This window comes from Solanum pennellii, chromosome 1 (genome assembly GCF_001406875.1).
Source record: "Solanum pennellii chromosome 1, SPENNV200".
Classification (NCBI taxonomy): Eukaryota; Viridiplantae; Streptophyta; class Magnoliopsida; order Solanales; family Solanaceae; genus Solanum; species Solanum pennellii.
The window spans coordinates 107,580,070-107,600,406 of NC_028637.1; the positions used below are offsets into that span (position 1 = coordinate 107,580,070).

Genomic DNA, 20,337 nt, shown 5'->3' on the forward strand with positions numbered 1-20,337 from the left:
GACAAGTAGCTAAATAATTAACATACAGGTAGGGATATAAAATATAACTTTATTTGTAGCTTTAAATGAATAAATTAAATAGAAAGAATTCATTATCTACCAATGATATGCTTAATTAACTTCACTTTATCATCCACCATTAATGTCCTTTCAATATGGCATTTGGTAGGTTCTCTTTGTCGTATTGGATAATTGATAGCACTAATCCCCAAAAAACTATTTTATGCTTACCTAATTTACCAGTAAAAAGCTGCTTCCATCTAATTTAATTTACCGGTTAATGAAGTCAAGTAAAAATTATAAGTTATGAAAGTTTATTTTATTGACTAGGTTTCAATTTCGAATTACGACCCATAACCTCTCTATCAATTTATTTTCATTCACCTGAGTTTTGATAAAATAATTATGATGATTTCTATGTTAATCGGAGGTAGTAGATATTAAGTAGAATTGAGCATCCCCAGGTCCTGAACAATTGTGGGATGTGCATGCACCTGGTAATTTGATAGCAAAGCCTCGTATAAAAAAAATGTCCAGATCTAGACACGAAAAAATGAATCCCGCAAGATAACAATTAAGCTAGTACATGTAATAATAATTATTCGAAACACATCCTATAAAGACCCTACTATTCATCGAGCATTGTTCTTATTGAGCTTTGTGGTTACTACGTACTAATATTAGTTCAAGGTGGTTTCTTTTGCTTTTCCTCGTACTTATTCAAATCTATAGACACCTAGAAAGACAAATAAACACATTTTATCCTTTGACGAGTACAAATTATTGTTCTCACTATTGTCATTGGAGTAATTGAATAGTACTATCTTCTCTTTTTATGATAAACATAACGATTAATTATACGAATATATACCCTCGACCAACTAGTTTATTGATATGATCCCAATATATACAACATATATATTGTTGTGTATAGTTTTGTATATTATACAAAAGTGTGTGTATATATATAGATATTCGAATGATTCAAACTCATAATTATTTTGATAAGTATCATCACTCCAATTGAATCATTACTAACATGTATCGTTATGGAAAATATGTTGCTGTTGGAATCAAATAGGGGATGTTCTTATAAGCAATGAGATATTGAAACAATATTTAATTACAAAGTGAAATTTAACATTAAAAACAAAGTGGGATACAGTGAAACTTGTATTAGGGGTCCATGGTCCCTGTTATGGAACGATATAATAATATTAAATAATTAATTCCACTAACTCTTTAGACTAATAGTGCCCCAACAAAAAGAAAAGTGGTGCCACTCACCTTTTTGATAATTTTCCAAATTTAATACCAAAAGCAAATAAGGATGATTGAATTCTTTAGAATAAAATATTTGTCTTAAATTTCTATCCAAAAGCATGCCAATGAGCAAAATAGTACTAGTATATATTTAAATGTGTTGTATGGTGCAACATTAGAGAAAGTAAAGCATCATTGCTTCAATACTTAAAAATAATAAGAGTGCCAGAGAAAAAGAGAATAATTAATAAAAATTTTCTGATAATGGGGAGTCTCATGCTAATCAAGAAAATTAGTCTCTTCTTCCTTCTCATATCTGCATCCCTTTTTTCAACTTCATTTGCAGGTACATGAACTTTACTATAATGACTCATATATATGTTTAGGTTTCTTTGCTTACAATCAACAAGACATATATACTAAGTACAATTAGAACCTAACAAGCTCTTTTCAATCATATTCTTGCATTTTTTTTCCGGTCTTCTGGTTAAAATTTCTAGCTCCACCACTTAATACTATAGGCCAAATTAGGCAAAAATTCCTGCATGTAGTAAGAGTTCTACTTCCCCAAGGCTTTGATTAAGTACTATAAAGTTTTACTTAGTAGACGTTTGGCCATGTGATACCATATCACGATATGGTATCATGAGATGGAATCAGCGTATATATGAGCTATGTTTATATTGGTGCACCCAAAGCCTTCAAATCCTGGGTTCGCCTCTGACTATAATAGTAATTACTTATAGAATGCTGTTTAATTAGGTTTATACTTGGTTTGTTTAAGCTGTAATATTTAATTTGTCAAATTAAAGTAAAATTATGTGGCACAATTACTTTGATGCAGCAGGTAGACAGTCGAGCTTTTTGAGCAACTTTCATCAGGAAGAGCTGAGTGCAACTCATGAGGTTTGTATTTAATTAAATTAGTATATAATATAATCATCATTTTATTAAAAATTTCTTGAGTGCAACTAATAAATTGTATGCAAGTAAAATCACTTTCAGTTTCTTGAGTAATCATATGATTAATCAAATGCTATGTATTATGGCCAAAGAGTTCAGTACTCTCTGGTCTTCTTGATTAGAGTTCTTTATTTTTCCCCTCCATGAAGCTGGAGAAAATTTAAATCGCATATATGAAAAAAATTATCGGTCAAAAAAACACCTAAAATATCGTGATTTTTTAAGTTTCATATCTGAAGAACTATATTAGGTATACAAGTTTTATCCATGAACTATCACCAACTATTTAACTGTACACGTGAACCATCAGTTGTTCTTTTTTACCTACCTGGATTCACCATCGTTAAGTTAGGAAAATGAAATTATAGATAGTTGAGTTATAGTAGTTATAGAACGGATAGATTTGTTTTTGACCCTTCACTCTACTTAAAAACAAAGTTTTTCAAAAAATATTTTGTTTTTTCTCCTTTAAAACTTTCAAATATATTAATTGTAATTTGTATGTAAACAGGAGGAGCAATTAAGGCATGAAAGGGTTCTTAAAATGAACACAAAGGATTATGGAAGATATGATCCAACACCTGCTCTATCCAAACCTCCTTTCAAACTCATACCAAATTAATCATAATGTGTCATATTATAATTAGGGTTTGTGGAAACCCTAATTAGTCTCAGAGTTGAATATGAGTTACCCTAATACTACATATGTGTTACGTTACTACTATATATGTTTGCAGCTATATATAGTACTATTTTAATATCGATCGATACACCAATCCTTGTAAACTTTGCTTATATTTTTGCATGAGTACTGGATATGTAGTTTTCTTCTTGTCTGTAATATATACTTAATTATCCGTGTAATTATTATATATATAAGAAAATAAATGAATTATGTACTCTCTACGTCCACTTTTAGTTATCATGTTAGTGTTTTTGGAAATTTAGTTTTAATTCAATATTTTTAAATAAAAAAAAGTTAATATTCAAAAACTATACCAAAGTACTAAAATTAATTGTTTTTTTTGCATATCAATATAATGAAAAATATAGTGTAAAAATGTTGATCAAAATTCTTATAGTTTGACTATGAAAAAAAATTGTGATAACTAAAAGTGGACGGAGGAAGTATCTTCTTCAAATAACAGTAATATATATATTCGCAACGAAGTAAGTTCTTTTAAGTAACGGGCGGTAGAGCCAAGAATTCTGACGAGAGGATTCAAAAAACATGCTCGGTACCGTTCCATTTTATATGTGACCTTTTGGATTTTAAGAGTCAAATAAGTCTATCTTTGACCGTAAATTTTCATAAATATTTTGAATTATCAATTATTGTGACTCATAGTATTTGTTACGTAGTTTACAAATATATAAATATCATTTTTTAAAAATTGAAGATTTCATGCGCAAATTTTTTATTAAACTTAAACTTTTTGACTCTTAAAATATAAAAGGTGTTACATAAATTGGAACAGAGGGAGTACTTTCTAAGGAAGAGATCGTGTGGGTGGGTAATTAAGATTATCGATAGTTTAGGGGAAATTTGAATAAAACATGTCAAAGTTAGGGACTAGGGTGATGATCTTTAGATATTTTCCAAAGATTGTCACATGTAATCGGGAATTGAAAATTAAATAAGTAATATGAATATAAGGAAAATTTTATGTTACTCTAGATTAATAATAGGTTATATAAATTAATCCTTACCTGGATTTGTACACATAGTATATAATTTGAAATATTAGTGAAAAACTTATGAGATAATAAAAATACAAGATTACAACTGAAAATGAAATGAGAAATAAAAATCTCTTCAGGTTGAACGCGGCTATCTCGTTTTCTTTTAGGAGATTCAAGCCTACTGCAATAAATGTTTTTCACCGGTCCAGCAGTAGTCCTCTTTGACTTTTCCCCTTCATGATACAAACCTTCACAAACTATAACTCAACAACTCTGTACAAGAGTTGAGTCCAAAGCTCTGCAAAAAAAAATAATATCCCTTCAACTAATAAGAGCTCTCTTTTTTACTTACTCTTTCACTCTATATATTTTTCTTGTATGTTGTGTGTATCTTAAACCAAATGAAGATCACCACTATTTATAATAGAAGAAGTCTTCCTAATAATGAAGAGGTGTAGTAAATAGTGAAGATAATGAAGGACAAATATAATCTTTTCTGAGAGTACAAGGGCAAATATAACCCTTTGCTGAGAGTACAATGACAAATATGATCTTTTCTGAGAGTACAAGGGCAAATATAACCCTTTGCTGAGAGTACAATGACAAATATGATCCTTTTCCGACAAAATATTGTGCTGGGGCTGTATATTTGTGAAAACTCCTCTTCAATTTAATGGCTCAAAATGTTCCCTTTTAATTGGACCATTATTTAGATTTTTTCCATATATTTAATACTTATACAAATATAGACGTTGGTCCTAACGGAACAGCAGATAATTATCTAATGTTCATAAGATTTCAGATTATTTAGTTTCTCAAATGAATCTTCCAAGTTCTGACCATGGTCTAAAAATGTCATAAATTGCAAGAGTAGTATTAAAAGGGGACATTTAGTAAATACCTGTCCCAAAAAGGGCCTACATGAGAAATTTCAGCAATAAAATCGTGTAAAAGCCCATTAAAAATATAAGTATTCTTTTGGGCCCAAAAATTACTTTAGATGGATCATAGAACAATTGGATAGCTTCAGTAAGTAAGTGCTAAATATTCAAGAAAAAGATGAATTAAAAGGTTAAAAATCTATAAAAGGGAGCTATATATATATATATATATATATATATATATATATAAAGAGTTTACCTGATCAATGTACTTAAAAAAAAAAAAAAAGCTTACTCTAAAAGTGCAATTTCGTGTATAACAACACTTAACCACAATAAATTCAATATAATCCCACAAAATAGAGCTAAAGAGGCTAGAATATACAAGATTTTATCGCTATCTCTACGTATAATAATATTCTATTCAAAAACAAAGCAAAAAAGAGGTGTTTCAATCAAAGGAATCAGGGAAAGTTAAATGTCTACGTTATGTCAACCTTCGTCGAAAAAATACATTCTCTATATATAAATTATACTGTGTAAGTCACAAATTATTTTTCATACTTATATATTAATTTTCAAACACCCTTTACTCTGTCTAGTTGATGAGTTTGACGATATGCTCAACCACGTTTCTCACCAGATCGATAAGAACAAGAATCAGTAGGAAATAATTAGGAATTAGAAATACGTGCAAGATTACGCTTAATATTTGTTTACGTTTTGTTAGGTATTTCTCTTTTGCCAACTAATATACAAATTATTGATATGTTTTAATCAAAACCTATGTATGTTTAGGAACTTAATTTCATTTTATCATTTTAGTTACTTTTTTGTTTTGCAAGCGGTGGATAATTGTGATCATAATAATTAATGAGCCAGTTTAAGGTTATTTTATAAATCATAGTGTTAGAATAGAAAGTATTTTGAAGTACTCTTACAATTATTTTTCCTAACCGTACCAACGCAATCATCAGTGTTGGTTGAACGATTTGGACTAATGATTTGCAAATAATATTGATTAATAGATACAAGTCGTGCTCATTTTCAAAATTATGTTGTTAATGTTGTTAATTAACCAATCCTCACGGCACGTAATGTGATCCCAGACTAAATTAATGGGCTATTAATCATCAATCTGAAAGGATTTCACTTTTTCCAAGTACATAATACATTATATTTTCTTTGTCTCTATTTACTTGTTCATTTTTTCCTTTTTATTGTTGTCTCTAATTATTTGTCTACTTTGACACATCAAGAAAGGACAAAAAAAATTATATTATACCCTCAGTTAATTATTTTGAAAAAAATAGTACTTTTTAAAAATATTAAATTTTTAATTCATGTACTTCATAATTAATAAGGCAAAACAATAAGAGTGAATCAATTCAAAAATGGATAAGTAATTAAAGATAACAAGCGAGTATAATTTAAGTCACACTCACATCTTTGCCTTTATGGAATAACCCATCATCCTACATTTGTCATACTTTTTTGGACATTTCCTATTTCTTCTGATCAACATCTGATGAGATATCAAAACATTATCGATTACGAAAAAATTAAAAAAGAAAAGCTCAAATGCAAAGCAAAAGGTGACCAAAGTATGAGAACGCAACACAACACTAAAAGTAAATTATATCCTCTTGTCTCTTAAGATAGATCAAAGGTTTGAATAAAAAGCAACCTTTATTTCAATCACAAACGTTCTCTTATCTTTTTTTTTATATATATTTTTTATTTCTCATTCAGTGATAATTCAGATTAAATTTTAACTAATCTATATTTATTGTTGCATAGGGTTTAATACCATATTCAAGGTCGAATTCGAAATCTATGATTACATGTATAGGATGTTATGATATTAATATGAAAAATATTTCTCTAATTAAAAATAAATTCCTTAAAATTTAAATAATGACTATCTTAATGAAAATAAGTAAGCTCCATTCCCGCCCCCACACATCTCAACTAAGCATAAATACTATTTTTTTGAATAATAAATTTTACTTTACATGCCAAATACTAAATCCATCTTACCAAACACACCAGCTCTTTGCACTAAACAACTTCCGCAAAAGGTTTTCTATTTTCAGATAAATGTGAGGCAATTGCAAATTTGCGTTATACAAAGTTCAAAGGGGTATAAAATTACAAAATTGCATGAAGGTGACTGGTGAAAGTGGCACGTATTATTGAAATAGCCATAAACTTGTTATTCTTTCATTTGTTGACATTGACAAATCTCCTAAACAAGTAAACGTCAACATCATTTTTATTTATTGTTATCAAATATTTCTTCATATATAAAAGTTGTTGAAACACACATCCTTTGACGAGAATATTCCGCTCATTGCTATTTATAGCTTGTATATATATCACTTTCTTCATTTATTTTTAGTTATTATATTTTTTTTAAAGTTAAATAATACAAATTTTGGTTAATATTTTAAGATATATTTTTTTATTATATTAATATGAGAAAAACTGCAATTAATAATACTTTATATATAATTTTTGAATATCTAAAATATTATTTTAAAATATCAAATTAATATAATCTAATTTAATTTATAAAATTAATCAATTCAACTTGAAAGACGAAGAAATAGAGGTAAGAAACTCTCTCTTATATAGAAAAAAAAAATTGTTATTAGCTCAGATTTTTATTATTTTAAATGTTCAGTTTTTTTAATTAATTTTTAATAATTCTTATTAAAAAATTATTATTATTCAATAAATAGATAAGATATATACTTAGTTAAAAAAATTATACCGTCAATATAATTGATAGGGAAAAGAGTTTGACAAATATTACAATTTTGATCGAAATTATTATTACGATACCAAATTTTATAGAGGATTTTTTACCCCATGAACTATTTAATACTGTATTTTAACGGTATATAATTATGCAATATTTTCTACGTCTAAATAAACACATATATAACTTTAAAATACGCTATTAAATACCTTATCAAAATTTAATATCATAACAATAAATTCGATTAAATTTTTATCTATCTATCTATATATATATATATATTAGACTTTTTTCCTTAAATAATAATAAAATAGTAAGTAACATTTTTTAATCGATTTGTTTAAGAGAACGTGTGATTTGCAACGGTATAATAGCTATAAATAATTGTTCACAGTTAATTAAATTAATTAGTCAGTAAATAAATGAATCCACCTTGGTGTTTTAATGAATTTCTGCCGACATTTCAATTTGATTCCGAAAATAAAATACATTAGTTTGAAAAATAAAACAACATATTGAAATAGAACTTTTACCATAAGGTTTGATGCAATTATTTTACATATTATGTGTAGATTGGGAAACTATAGACTTTTGGACGTCACATTTTCCAATGAGTCATTGTATTTGCTTTTGACCAATTACTAGTACTTTTTTTTCATCTCGTTTTTTCTGTTTTTGAATTTATAGTGCGATCTTTCACATTTTGATTTGACAGGGAGCTACTTTCAACATTTTCTTTCCCACCTAAAATACTCATAATTCAATATAAAATATTATTGTTCGGTTTCAATTTGTTTTACTTATATTAAGTTAGAGGTATAATTTTATAAATTATTTTATCTAAAATAAGTTAGATGTATAATTTTATTTTTACTAAAATTTGTAAAGATATGATGTATAAATATAACTTGACCTTAAAAAGTAGCTCATGAAGAGGAACTTCTTCAAGTTTATATAGGGATTTGAACTTTAGCACCCCCTCTTGCTTGTTATTGTTAGGGATAGATGAACAGAGCAGAACGACTTCTCGCTATGTTGTGTCTAGTAGTACCCGAAGCATTGACATTGAAAGAAGTCCCTCGAGCATTTAAAAAAGAACAAAGACAAGGGTTATCGATTATCAATTTCTCGATCCCTTTACCTAGGTGAGACTTCTTTTGTAGAATTTTATAATTTTAAATATGTCATCTAATTAAAATTAAAAATTAATAAAAATAAAATAGACATATTTTTAAAAATGGACAATGAAAAATATATCAAATAAAATTAGTAAATATTTTAAATTAAAGAGAAAATGGTGAATTTTGCTTTTATGCGTAGAGATGTAGATGGCGACGTGGTTTTATTATTTTCCTCATTTTTAATATGTTTGTTTTAATTCCTTTTTTCATAGTTGATTAATATTATGTTTTACTTGGGGGAGAAAATCTGTTTAAAACAGGAAAATAATTAGGGATAAGAATAATATGTATATTTACTCATTCAAACCTTATTTATATTATTGAGTATGTTATTAATATTATTACCTTAATAGATAAGGCCAATCATAATAGAAAATAGGACAATTTTCACATATAGCAAATAAAAAAATCATATTTGTATGCTATAGCAAAATTTGCATTATTGCGCTCCATAGCAAACATAGAAACTGTATAATTCGCTATACATATACAGTTGAAGCAAATTGTATAAAACGAAATGTATAAAACAAGAAAGAGAAAGACACTTGGGTAGAGAACTATATAAAAACGAAGTGTATAAAACGAATTGTATTATTATAAGTGTATAGAACGATTATATACAATTTGAATTTGTATGAAATGAGAAAGAGAGAAAGACAAAAGAGACTTGACAAGGAATATACAGTTGAATCGAATTGTATAAAACGAGAAAGAGAGAAATTAGATACAATTTGAAAATTGTATAAAACGAGAAAGAGAGAAAGGCAAAAGAAACTGGGCAGGGGAGTAGTTTTATTGTATAATTATAAGTGTATAGGATGAAAATATATGTACTTGCATGTGTATATACAATTTTCTCATGCTTTATACAAACAGAAACGCAATTTATACATTTCGCTTCTGTTTGTATAAGTGAGAAACGAGAGGGTGGCGAGCGAGATTTGGGAGAGTGGCGAGCGAGATCTGGAAGAGGGGAGAGAGGGGAACAAAAATATATGTATTTATACAATTTTCGCTGCTTTATACAATTAAAAACAATTTTTATACACTTGTGTTTGTATAAAGAGTGAGGAAGCGAGCGAGAGATTGGAGGAGAGTGGCGAACAAGATATTTGGGAGAGAGGCGCCTGACAATTTTTTGAGCACAAGTAAATCAAACCCTAGCTACTTCATTTATTTTAGGTTATTAGTTTGCTATTTATATATAATTTTTTCTAGAAAATATCATATTTAATTGACTCATTAACATAATTTATCCTCACGTATCCAAATTTGATAAAGGAAAAAAAAATGAAATACACTAAAAAATATATGCAAAATGGTCAGAACTACACCTTTTTTCCAATATAATATATGGACAAAATTTAACACTTAGCTCTTGAAGTTATTATAATACACCAGTGCTAAAATTGAAAAATCAACAATCACATATCAATTTTATTGAAACTATATTTCAGTCAAATTAGAATGTTTACTTTAGATTCTATATTGACTAGGAATACATCCTACCTCAGATTTATTTTATATGTTGTATAAAGAACTTGTAGTACTTTTATTTAATTTTTTTGATGCAATATTTATTTGACAATTGAAATTAATTTAATTACCTGCAATATTAAGATAAAATAATATTGGATTTATAAAACGCTTAAAATATATATTGAATACGATGAGAAAGAAAATAAATAAATAGTTATGTGTAATACTATAAAAAAAACTATATCATTAAAGTGTAAACTATAAATTTAAAACAACTACAGCTTGCATTAAAGCGGCTTAAAACCTGCAGATCTCCCAAATTAATTGCAATTTATTGATGAATATGCCATTCACATGACAAAATTAAGGTATCAATCCCAAAATTAATTTCTCAAATTGTATGATACTTCCTTGTCACTTGTAAGCTATGGAATGCGTACTGCGCACTCCGCGTACGATATAAGAAATCACTTTAAAGGCTTAAAGCTCCCCTTTTTTTTTTCACAGTCCATTCTGACAAATTTTCCAAATAAAGAAATACTGCACATAAATCCTCAAGTACAAAAACTGAAATGCAGCGTACCACTTTGAGCTACACCAGCTTATTTTCTGGGAAAAATTATGCGGTTAAGCAAATTTATATTATTTTAATTATATATCATAGCTATAGTTTGCTATAATTATCACTCGCGACTAATATTATACATTAATTATGTGGCCTTACTTGGAGTTTGTATAATTAGTCGCATTTATATATATATAATTAGCCAAAATATACAAATATATATGTATAATATACAATTATTTAATCTATATACATATACAACTCATCTTTCTGTCGCTCTCTGCTTCTCTCCTCCCTCTCTCAATCTCGCTCTCCTCTCTCCTCCCTCTCCTAATCTCGCTTGCCATATATATAAATATTTTTTAAAATGACTATACGTGAAAGTTTTCTTATTCTCTATATATTATTTTAACTTCAATATACCATGTTCTTACCATAATCTCTGACACAGCCTCTAACCCCTTCGGATAATACTCTATAATGAGCGCTCTGTTTCATATTTTTCTAGCTATGTTTTCTTACTTTCTTTGTTTGAGTATGTTAATATTGTTGTATTTTATCAATTTTCTCACGAATTTATCAAAAATAGTTTTTTATCTTTTAAAGTAGAAGTGAAGTGTGTATACCTCTATCATTTTCAAATTTCACTACTGAAAATGATTCTGTTTTTCACTCGTTAAATTACATATAGTTCATTTATTATTATTGTTATATATATTATTATTATTTTTGTTAAAAAGGGTAACTTTAACAGAGACGACAAACAAACAAAGCAGTGCCACTGAGATGTCTCGTTTTAACGCCGTGAAAAAAGAAGGATTCTTCACGGCAGAAACGTGCTACAGATAGTTGGACGGAGTTCCAAATTAGCCGTCTAAAACGACTTCACTCCTCTTTGTCTTTCTCTCTCCTCAGCAACTCGGCAGAAGAAGAATCAGAACCTTTTCTCACTCTAAAACCTTTTTCTTTCTCTACATATCTCACACATAACGCCTCCTTTCCCACCTAAAACTCATCTTCATTCCGCCGTACTCGACGGCCGCCGGACGGCTGAAACGGTATTCGCTAACGCCGGTTGGTTTTATCACGGCGATTCGATATCTGTACTTGTCGGTGTTGTATTAAATTTATATAAATGGATTTATTTGTAGAAATGTGTGAGTTTTATGAATAGATACGAGTATAATTGGTTTGATGAGTATATATATGGAAATTCCGATGTTTCCGTATATGATTTGTGTTCATTTTTCTGGACTGTTATGACTGTTTTTCTCCGCTGTTATTTCGGATCTCTGTGACCTCCATAGTGTTCGGTACTTACTTTTAGGGCTTTTTCCATGGACTGTTATGCCTGGGTTTGAACTGCAATATTTTTTCCCACAAATTAGCAGATGAAATCGACTTTAGCTTCTGTTTTAATGTTCTTAGGTTTTCGTACCTTTTTTAAAAATTAGTTTTCCCCGGTGAAATAAATCTTCGCGGTGTTATAAGGATCCTGTGAGCTGTATTTATTGCATATGGTACTTTTGTGCAATTAATTATTAAGAAGTGTCTTCGAGACTACTCACTATTTTACCAGATTTGGTAATTGAAGTTTCATCTGGTCTGATGGTATTGCAATTCTTCACCATGATGCTTTTTTTCATGGTCATGTTCTTCTTTCGATGAAGCCATCATTCGATTCATGTAATTGATGTCTGATTTTGAGCAAAAGAAATTTGTACTTTCGTATTCCAAAATTATCAACTTATTGCTATAGCATATGTGAAATTTTATGTTATAGAAAACATTCTCTCTTAAAGAGTGTGCCTGGATTTTGTAGTGCCCATAGCATCCTCTGTAGATCAACAAGTATTGTGTTGGAAGGGGTGTATATTTGGGTGAGTGCTCTGTGGGATTTGTTGAGGGCAGAGTGATTTGTCTTTGGAGTGTAAGATCTTGAACTTTCTTTAAAATGCCACCAATAGTTATAAGATGTTCTGTTGTGAGGATGGGATCTTGAATTGCCTTGAGATAGTCAAGGTAATATAAAATGTATTAAAGCAGCAAATGTGGAGCCATTTGCTTTAATTTTTTTTTGTTTTCATTGATATTTCTTATACTTACTTTTTTGTGTATCAAAAGGATTATGTAATGTAGACATGAGCACATGTACAAGTTTTGAGTGTCTATTCTTTGTTTTGATAGTTTGCTTTTGTGAGTTTTGACTTCATTTTCTCTTTATTGCTTCAGAAAATTATGATCTCAAGTATTCATTGTTGAGTGAACTTGCCGGTGTTATCGTTGATGTGAAAAGCTGCCTATGAATTTAACATTTTGTACTTGAGATAAAATGGGTTCAGCTTGTTGTGTTGCTGCTAAAGATAGAGCGGTTATAAATGGATCAACCAGCGAAACTTTACAGAGCAATGTTCGATACTCACCTTCATGGAGCTTTCGTTGGGATAATCGGGGACGTGTTGCTGGAGAGGAGACATCAGTCAATTGGTCTGCTGATAGGGTTGGTGGAAATGATAGATTAGAGTTTAAATCTGGAACAACTGTAGAAACCCTTTATGCCTCTGAAGAGGGTAGTCCATTGGATAGTTTTCGATCACTTGCATTGCAGAAGTCACCAGCTTCTGATTGCAACACGGGGAACTCGATGCTTCCTCTATCTGGTAAATCTTAACATGGCTCTCTTTTACCTTACTTGATGGTGCTAATACCTGATGATTTTCCAGAATCTCTGTATATTGAAGAGTTTGCAAATCATTTTTCCTTTCTCTGTGATTTGCATGCTGTTCCCCCCTTAAGTGCATAAAATGAATTTCTGTGTGTATGCATTATGAGATCGAATGAAGGATAGTCTAGTTCTTGACCTGGTTTTTGCACTCCATAAGGAGAGAGCTGACTGGATAGATGTTTAGGGGTTTGCTTTTGCAGGCTGTTCTGAGAATATCATTAAATTTTTGTTTTATGTTGTGAGATGTTATTCAAGGTTAATCTAAGAAATCCAACCTAAGACTTTATTGCCATTGAGTGATATGAGCTGGTTCATGTCATTTGACTATAATTGGAGTATTGGACTTCATTCATCTTGGAAAAGTAAATTATTGACTTGTCACTAGCTCAAATAATGTAGGTGGTCCTTAAGTCTTATTGTTCTGTTAGTGTAAATATATATAATTGGTGTAAAGCTTTGGATTAGTTTCCATGAAGTTGGGGTTCAAATGCTTGGACCAGTAGAAGCTTTTGATCTCCCAAGCATTCTTTTTATTTTTTTGTAAACAATTCATGATTTATTGTGCTGCTGACTTTTATCTCCAAGCATTGTTGTTTTCTTTGTGTAAATGATTCGATTTGAATTTTGAACCTTTAGTCAAGTACACACTACTGAAAGAAGATGATTACTTTTTCACTTCCTCCCCCTCTTTTATCTTAAAAACGAGATTATGCAATAAATGGTTGTGCCCTGCGAAGTTGCTTGATATTTCATTCTTCTTTGGATATGGTTTTCGTTCTGCTTTGATGACCATTCTCTGCAGCTGTTAGGAAGTAGTGCTGAATTTTTATTTTCCATTTGCTTTGCAATTATTGTATGTGGTAAACTCCAAAGCCCTCTTGTCTGAAAATCAACGGTGGCCTTCTCCCTTCATTGCTCGTTTGTTGATTTGAACCCCAAACATGTTGGTTGGATGTGAAGTTTAACCAAACCATACTTGTGACTATACATGTCTTATTTTACATGTCTAAGAGATGCCCATCTCCTTTTGTACTCTCTAGGTCTGATTGTGACTATAGGCTGAGTATGACCATGTGTTGTGAAGGAGAAAAGTTCGGTGATTTTAGTATGTCAGTTCTGTAAATGGAATGTCATTTGCGTACTCTTCTGGTGACCTGTAAGATTCAAGGACATTAAAAATAGGATCTTCTGTTTCCTGGCCTTGAGTTATATGTGAACATGAAAGAGAAACTGATGTATGGTATTGGTTGACAATAATGTGCTTTTTGTACTTTGTAAGATTAACAGTAGTTTTTCTTGCCCTTGCAGATACATCGGTCGTGAGAAACTCCACAGAGGTAAGAACAAGGCAGTCTTAAGTTTGGCTGAATATACTTTCTGGGCATGTCTAGTATGTTTTTGATTTCTCTGATTTCCTTTCTTTTGGTACTTAGGTCAAAGAATCATTTGAATCATCAGCAGTGCCGTGCCCCTCTCCTTTAAAGCTGTCTTCATCAGATCCCTCTGTTTCATCATTATCTGCATCTCCTTTATCAACAAAAAGTCAGTTGCTTCCTGCCAATTCTACTCCTTTGCCTCAGTATTCTTCCGGCCACCAGCTGGGACGACGAGTTTCTGATAGTCATATACCCGGAATAAAGTCACCTACATTCTCAATTTCTGAAGAATCATCTTCCTTCATGCTCCCTGGTTGGAGTAATGAATCAACCAGGGGCTCAAATGGTGGATCATCGGATGGATGGTCTGTTCCTGCCTTCTCTGACCTGCTTGCACATCCTCGTAGAGATAGGTGGTCATTTGATAGTGAATCCATGGGTTTCCACCGTGACAAGATGAGCAGAGCTAGTGGTCGGAGTTCTGGTTCACCTTCTATAGATCTCCAAACCTGTGGCATTTGTACAAAGCTGTTAACAGAGAGATCTTCATGGTCCTCAAATGAAATTGCTGTTGTATCTGTACTAATTTGTGGCCACGTTTTTCATGCTGAGTGTTTGGAGAGTATGACGCCTGAATTCAACAAATATGATCCAGCATGTCCTGTTTGTACTTATGGGGAGAAGCAGGCACTGAAGATGTCAGAGAAAGCATTGAAAAGTCAGATGGACTTGAAAGCTCGAAAGAGATTCCGGAATCGGGTTGTTGACAGTGATTTTAGTGGCAATCTTGCTTTATTTGATCGACAGAAAAGTGGCGGACATGGTGGAAGGCGTCTCAAGATGAGCTCAAGTTCCAGCAGTATGAAGATCTCTTCAGGAAAGCCCTTCTTGCTGCGTCATTTTTCATTTGGTTCAAAGGGGTCAAAATCCTTCTCCGAGAGCCCTTCTACTAGGAAAAAGGGTTTTTTCTGGACAAGATCGAGCAAGGAGTAATGCGGTGGTTATAATGGTAACAACATAAACTCTCTTCCGAATAATTTTTTTCTGGGAATATCCGTAATGTTCTCTTGAATGTTGTATTCTTCTGAAATGCAGTTGATGTTCTGATATGTATAACTCACAAAAATGCTTGCTTCTCTGGTGATGTATTTAATCTCATTTCTGACTACTGAATTGCATTGTTGTCAATTCCGCAGGTGGCACAGTTCAGCTCTCTCACCTTGGAAGGATAGTAAGAGAGGCATAATAGCGTCAGGCTCTTGCTGGCGGATATGGATTCCCAGAATCTAGGTTAGGTTTCTAAGTATACAATGTAAGAAATTGGGATTACAAGTTGAAAGATCAATTCATTATATAGGAAAAGAAAAAAAAAGGTGTAGTTATCAGCTGGTAGTTATCATGTTTGTACATTCAAATTTGGTTGTTCCTTGTCAAGGGCATGAAATTATCCCCAAGATTTTTGTATGCTCTTAAGTACTTCTCTCTAAAAACTTGCAGCAGGTAACTTGACAATTTATATGCCTGCCTCGAAGATTTAATGATTTTTTAGCCATGTTATGTGGGATATATAGTCTGGGCATTTCTTTCTCCTTAATGCTGACTGCTTTGCTCAAGGATCAGTCACAGCTTACACCTTTCACAATCCCTATTTACGAAAATGCTATCAACTACTAGTATTATTATTGTTACAGGAACATTCATTTTTTTTCTGAATGACGGGTCCAGCATAAAGCAGTAACTCAACCCTTCTCGTTCCAATTTCACCCTGCCTGAAATGTAATTGCACTAACCAAAAAATTGGTACAGCAGAAGGTAAATAAACTAGTATGGTCTATCTTGAAGATAGTTTTTCTTTTCAATAGATTTTTTTGTTTACATGATACAGAAGCTTGTAATCGGCAAATCCTATTTGAACTTTCGCCTTGTTTTGATGAACATGTAATCCTCTCTGTTTCCCTTTTCTCTATCCTAAAACAGATTTTTGAATTGAAAACAGAAACATATAAACATAACATGGAATGTAACGGAGCCGCTCAACTATGATATCACGCAGAAGTTGAAGAGTCCAACGTCAAAATGGTAATTTTTTGCCTAAAAAGATATAAACGGTATTTACAAAAATTTAGGGAACAATGTCTTTCGAATAAAGATTAAAATCGCTACTTCAGTAGCAATTTTATAAAAAAAAATAATTGAAATCGCTGCATGGGTAACATTTTTTCTCAATTTCCATTTTTTTTTTTGAATAACGATTTTCCTCAAAATTTTTTTTAATTGTGCCTGTAGTGTTGGCAAAGTTTGCAGTTCTCATGGTGACAAAATACAATGAGATTCATTACAAAGGAGAGGAAAATCATGTAAAATTTATTTTGAACTTTTCTTTTATAAATCAATAAGCAATAATTAAAAAAAGAATTGAGGGAAATAACTGACAATGATTATAGTTTTTCAAAAACAAAATAAAAAATTTGAGGAGATTTCATTTTTTCAAAAAAAAAAATAAATGTTTGAGGAAAAAATGCTGTATGGACAGCAATTTCAGTATTTTTTTTACAAAAGAAATATTTTTTTTTTGATAAAACGCTGTCCCAGCAGCGATTTTAATCAACGCATTAACAATGTTAATTTTATTCGAAGGATATCGCTCTCTCAAAAGCGATTCTGTCTTTTTGATTTAACTTTTTTTAATATAGTGTTTATGTTTGTTTGAGGGAAAGAGTTACTATTTTATTCAAGGAAAGAGAGTATCGGATTTTGATTTTAATAAACCAAACATTTTATTAGAACGACTTTAAAGAAGCCTATAAATAATTTTTTTACAACAACCACAATGATAATTTAAAAATGTCAATGAAATGCAATAATTAATTTATATAAATTAATTAAAAAGTTAAAGTAATACTCATAGATTATCTTAATATATAAGTTTATAGATCATAAATTTGAACCGATGAGCATAATATAACAGTATATGTTTTTTTTTTTGGCAGGAGTGAAAGTCGTAACGATAAGTTTGATTACGCTTCGTCTCTTAAATGTTGCGTGAACTGAAGATAATGTATGAAGTGGAATTAGGCTTTAATGTTTAAGCCTATCTAAAATATACATAAGAATTGTATTATCCTTTACCGTTCTAGTATAACGAGACAAATCTGATATACATTTGTCGTTTTACACCGAAACACGTGTCTTGAATTTCCTACGTGGCAGCTTACTCGGTGATGTTCCTGCATACGTGTAACTATCCAGTTAAATGCAGTCATGCAGAAGCATCTGATGTTCCACCGTCTCTTGTCCTTTTAAAAAATCACCAGTTAGCTTTCCTATTCAAGGAAGATCTAATTTATTGTGCCAAATTATCTTTTTCAAAATTATCTAGTTTTTGGTGAAGGAAGGATATGGCGGACTTACGTGATGAACATGGAAATCCAATTCAGTTGACTGACCAGTACGGCCATCCAGTGCAGCTGACCGATGAATACGGTAACCCTATGCACCTTACTGGTGTTGCAACCACTGCCGGCTCTGGTGCTGCAGCAGTTGGTGAAAAATTGCCAGAAACGGCTAGCTATGGGGCTCCGACTATGGGTGAGAAGTTGCACCACACAACTGGCTTAGGTGCTGGTGATGCTGCTCCTACAACTGGTCACACAACTGCTGAAAAATTGCACCATCCAACTGGCTTAGGTGCTGGTGGTCCTACGATTGGTCACACAACTGGGTTAGGTGCTAGTGCTGCTGCTCCTACAACTGGCTTAGGTGCTGCTGAAAAATTGCACCATCCAACTGGCTTAGGTGCTGGTGGTCACACAACTGGGTTAGGTGGTGGTACTGCTGCTGGTGCCGGCTTACGTGTTGGTGCTGGGACAATTGGTGAAAAGTTGCACCAGGAAACGACACAACCGGAGCAACAGCATCACAAGACGGAACTTCACCGTTCCAGCAGTTCAAGTTCTAGCTCGGTATAATATATATTAAATTTTTATCATGCCCCTTCTCAATTCTCATCCTATATTTGTTTGTTCGAACAAACTATCAATTTATTTGACACATTTTTTTTAGTTGAATTACTGAAATTTTATCCATTTTATAGTCGCACAAGATATATATAATATCATTAATTTACTATGGTGCAGTCGGAGGATGATGGACAAGGTGGGAGGAGGAAGAAGAAAGGGCTGAAAGAGAAGATAAAGGAGAAATTCACAGGTGGAAAGCACAAGAATGAGGAACCACATCACCAAGCACATGGTGTTGGAACTGGACCCACAACTACTACTACAACTACTACAGAGCATGAGAAGAAGAGTATGATGGAGAAGATCAAGGAGAAGTTACCCGGCCATCATAATCATCACTAGATAAAACGCTGGGGAATAAGAAGAATATTGTTGTATTTATCATGTCGTATCTCTTTCTATTTTACACAGTGCTAGTTGCTTGTGTTCAGTTCAGTATATGCTATCGTAGTAGCGCAGTGGTGTAATTGTTGTTATTATATACATGAATGTACGTTTGTTTCAGTTCCAGCTGCTATTTGCTTGTGTTAAGCCTTTCCACATATAATATGAAGGCCATAAAATGATTAATAAAAGGTGGAGGAATGCCAGTATAAATTTAGTTAAAAGTAAATGTTTTAAATTTTAATGTAATCAATTGGTGTTATGGGGTTCGATTGTACGAGGGATTTTGGTTGTAGGATTAACATTATGCAATTCTAATTATCATTGACCGCTATTGGTTAATGATTTGATTACCATATTAAGAGTGTTCGAATTGGCTTAAGAAAAAGTAATTTTTAGAAGTGCCAAAAGTGCTGAAAAAATAAGCGATAGTAAATAATTTTTTGTTAAAATATCTGAAATATCTGTAAAGTTTTTAACACAATAAAAAGTTATTATGAATTTTAAATTTAAAAAAATTAAAATAAAATAAATTTATATTTTATATTTATAAACAATATATTCTATCATTCGCATATTTATCTATCAATATAAATTATTATATTATTATTATAATAATAATAAGAAGAAAAAAGAAAAAAGCAGAATTAAGGGCAAAAGGTAACATAAAATAATTTTTAAGTTTGAAAAAATATACTTCACTTAATTTTTGACTTAAAATAAATTATTTTTGATTAATATAACTTTGATAATTTATCAAACACTTCAATAAGATAAAAATTTATTTTTCTAATTTAAAATAAGTTATTTTTAATTTAATATAAATCACTTTGATAATTATCAAAACTCTAATAAATTAAGAACTTACTTTTAAATTAGTTTAATCAGTTTTTAAGGCCATTTAAATAATCACTAAGTGATGATGTGTTTCTTTTATTGAGAGAAAAAAATAAAATTAGAGTTGAAGAAAAAAATTACCAAAATTAGAAATCATATGGACAAAAAATATTTTTTTAACTCTCTCCTTTAGTCCTATATATATATATATATATAT

At 31.0% G+C, this 20,337-nt stretch overlaps 3 protein-coding genes across 6 annotated transcripts; all 3 read left to right on the forward strand.

Moving 5' to 3' along the window:
• The first annotated feature begins 1,432 nt into the window (after positions 1–1,432).
• On the forward strand, positions 1,433–3,132 carry LOC107015691 (protein CASPARIAN STRIP INTEGRITY FACTOR 1-like). 2 transcript variants are annotated; one of them, XM_015216049.2, is made up of 3 exons: positions 1,433–1,609; positions 2,111–2,169; positions 2,738–3,132. In XM_015216049.2, exons 1-3 carry the CDS (start codon positions 1,528–1,530, stop codon positions 2,846–2,848), a joined length of 252 nt encoding a protein of 83 aa, XP_015071535.1. In that variant the 5' UTR covers positions 1,433–1,527; the 3' UTR covers positions 2,849–3,132. The 2 variants fall into 2 exon arrangements, with proteins under 2 accessions (XP_015071535.1, XP_015071528.1); XM_015216042.2 differs by having other exon boundaries at positions 1,434–1,609; positions 2,108–2,169; positions 2,738–3,127.
• An 8,513-nt stretch (positions 3,133–11,645) lies between these two features.
• Positions 11,646–16,446, forward strand: LOC107008499. Of its 3 annotated transcripts, none has more exons than XM_027919448.1 (5): positions 11,646–11,888; positions 13,012–13,439; positions 14,813–14,841; positions 14,938–15,889; positions 16,077–16,446. In XM_027919448.1, exons 2-4 carry the CDS (start codon positions 13,112–13,114, stop codon positions 15,871–15,873), a joined length of 1,293 nt encoding a protein of 430 aa, XP_027775249.1. In that variant the 5' UTR covers positions 11,646–11,888; positions 13,012–13,111; the 3' UTR covers positions 15,874–15,889; positions 16,077–16,446. The 3 variants fall into 3 exon arrangements, with proteins under 3 accessions (XP_027775249.1, XP_015063047.1, XP_015063046.1); XM_015207561.2 differs by having other exon boundaries at positions 11,646–11,853; XM_015207560.2 differs by having other exon boundaries at positions 11,646–11,837.
• Positions 16,447–17,985: 1,539 nt separating this feature from the next.
• On the forward strand, positions 17,986–19,414 carry LOC107029014 (embryogenic cell protein 40). The gene is made up of 2 exons (XM_015230299.2): positions 17,986–18,842; positions 19,017–19,414. Exons 1-2 carry the CDS (start codon positions 18,279–18,281, stop codon positions 19,239–19,241), a joined length of 789 nt encoding a protein of 262 aa, XP_015085785.1. The 5' UTR covers positions 17,986–18,278; the 3' UTR covers positions 19,242–19,414.
• The last annotated feature ends 923 nt before the right edge of the window (positions 19,415–20,337 follow it).

Bases quoted from the DNA above. Each gene is read 5' to 3' on its own strand.
- LOC107015691 (XM_015216042.2), top strand. From the start codon at position 1,528: ATGGGGAGTCTCATGCTAATCAAGAAAATTAGTCTCTTCTTCCTTCTC. The intron at 1,610-2,107 runs GTACATGAACTT...ACTTTGATGCAG, and splicing joins TTTTTCAACTTCATTTGCAG to CAGGTAGACAGTCGAGCTTT. The intron at 2,170-2,737 runs GTTTGTATTTAA...GTATGTAAACAG, and splicing joins AGCTGAGTGCAACTCATGAG to GAGGAGCAATTAAGGCATGA.
- LOC107008499 (XM_027919448.1), top strand. From the start codon at position 13,112: ATGGGTTCAGCTTGTTGTGTTGCTGCTAAAGATAGAGCGGTTATAAAT. The intron at 13,440-14,812 runs GTAAATCTTAAC...TTGCCCTTGCAG, and splicing joins CTCGATGCTTCCTCTATCTG to ATACATCGGTCGTGAGAAAC. The intron at 14,842-14,937 runs GTAAGAACAAGG...TTTGGTACTTAG, and splicing joins TCGTGAGAAACTCCACAGAG to GTCAAAGAATCATTTGAATC.
- LOC107029014 (XM_015230299.2), top strand. From the start codon at position 18,279: ATGGCGGACTTACGTGATGAACATGGAAATCCAATTCAGTTGACTGAC. The intron at 18,843-19,016 runs GTATAATATATA...ACTATGGTGCAG, and splicing joins GCAGTTCAAGTTCTAGCTCG to TCGGAGGATGATGGACAAGG.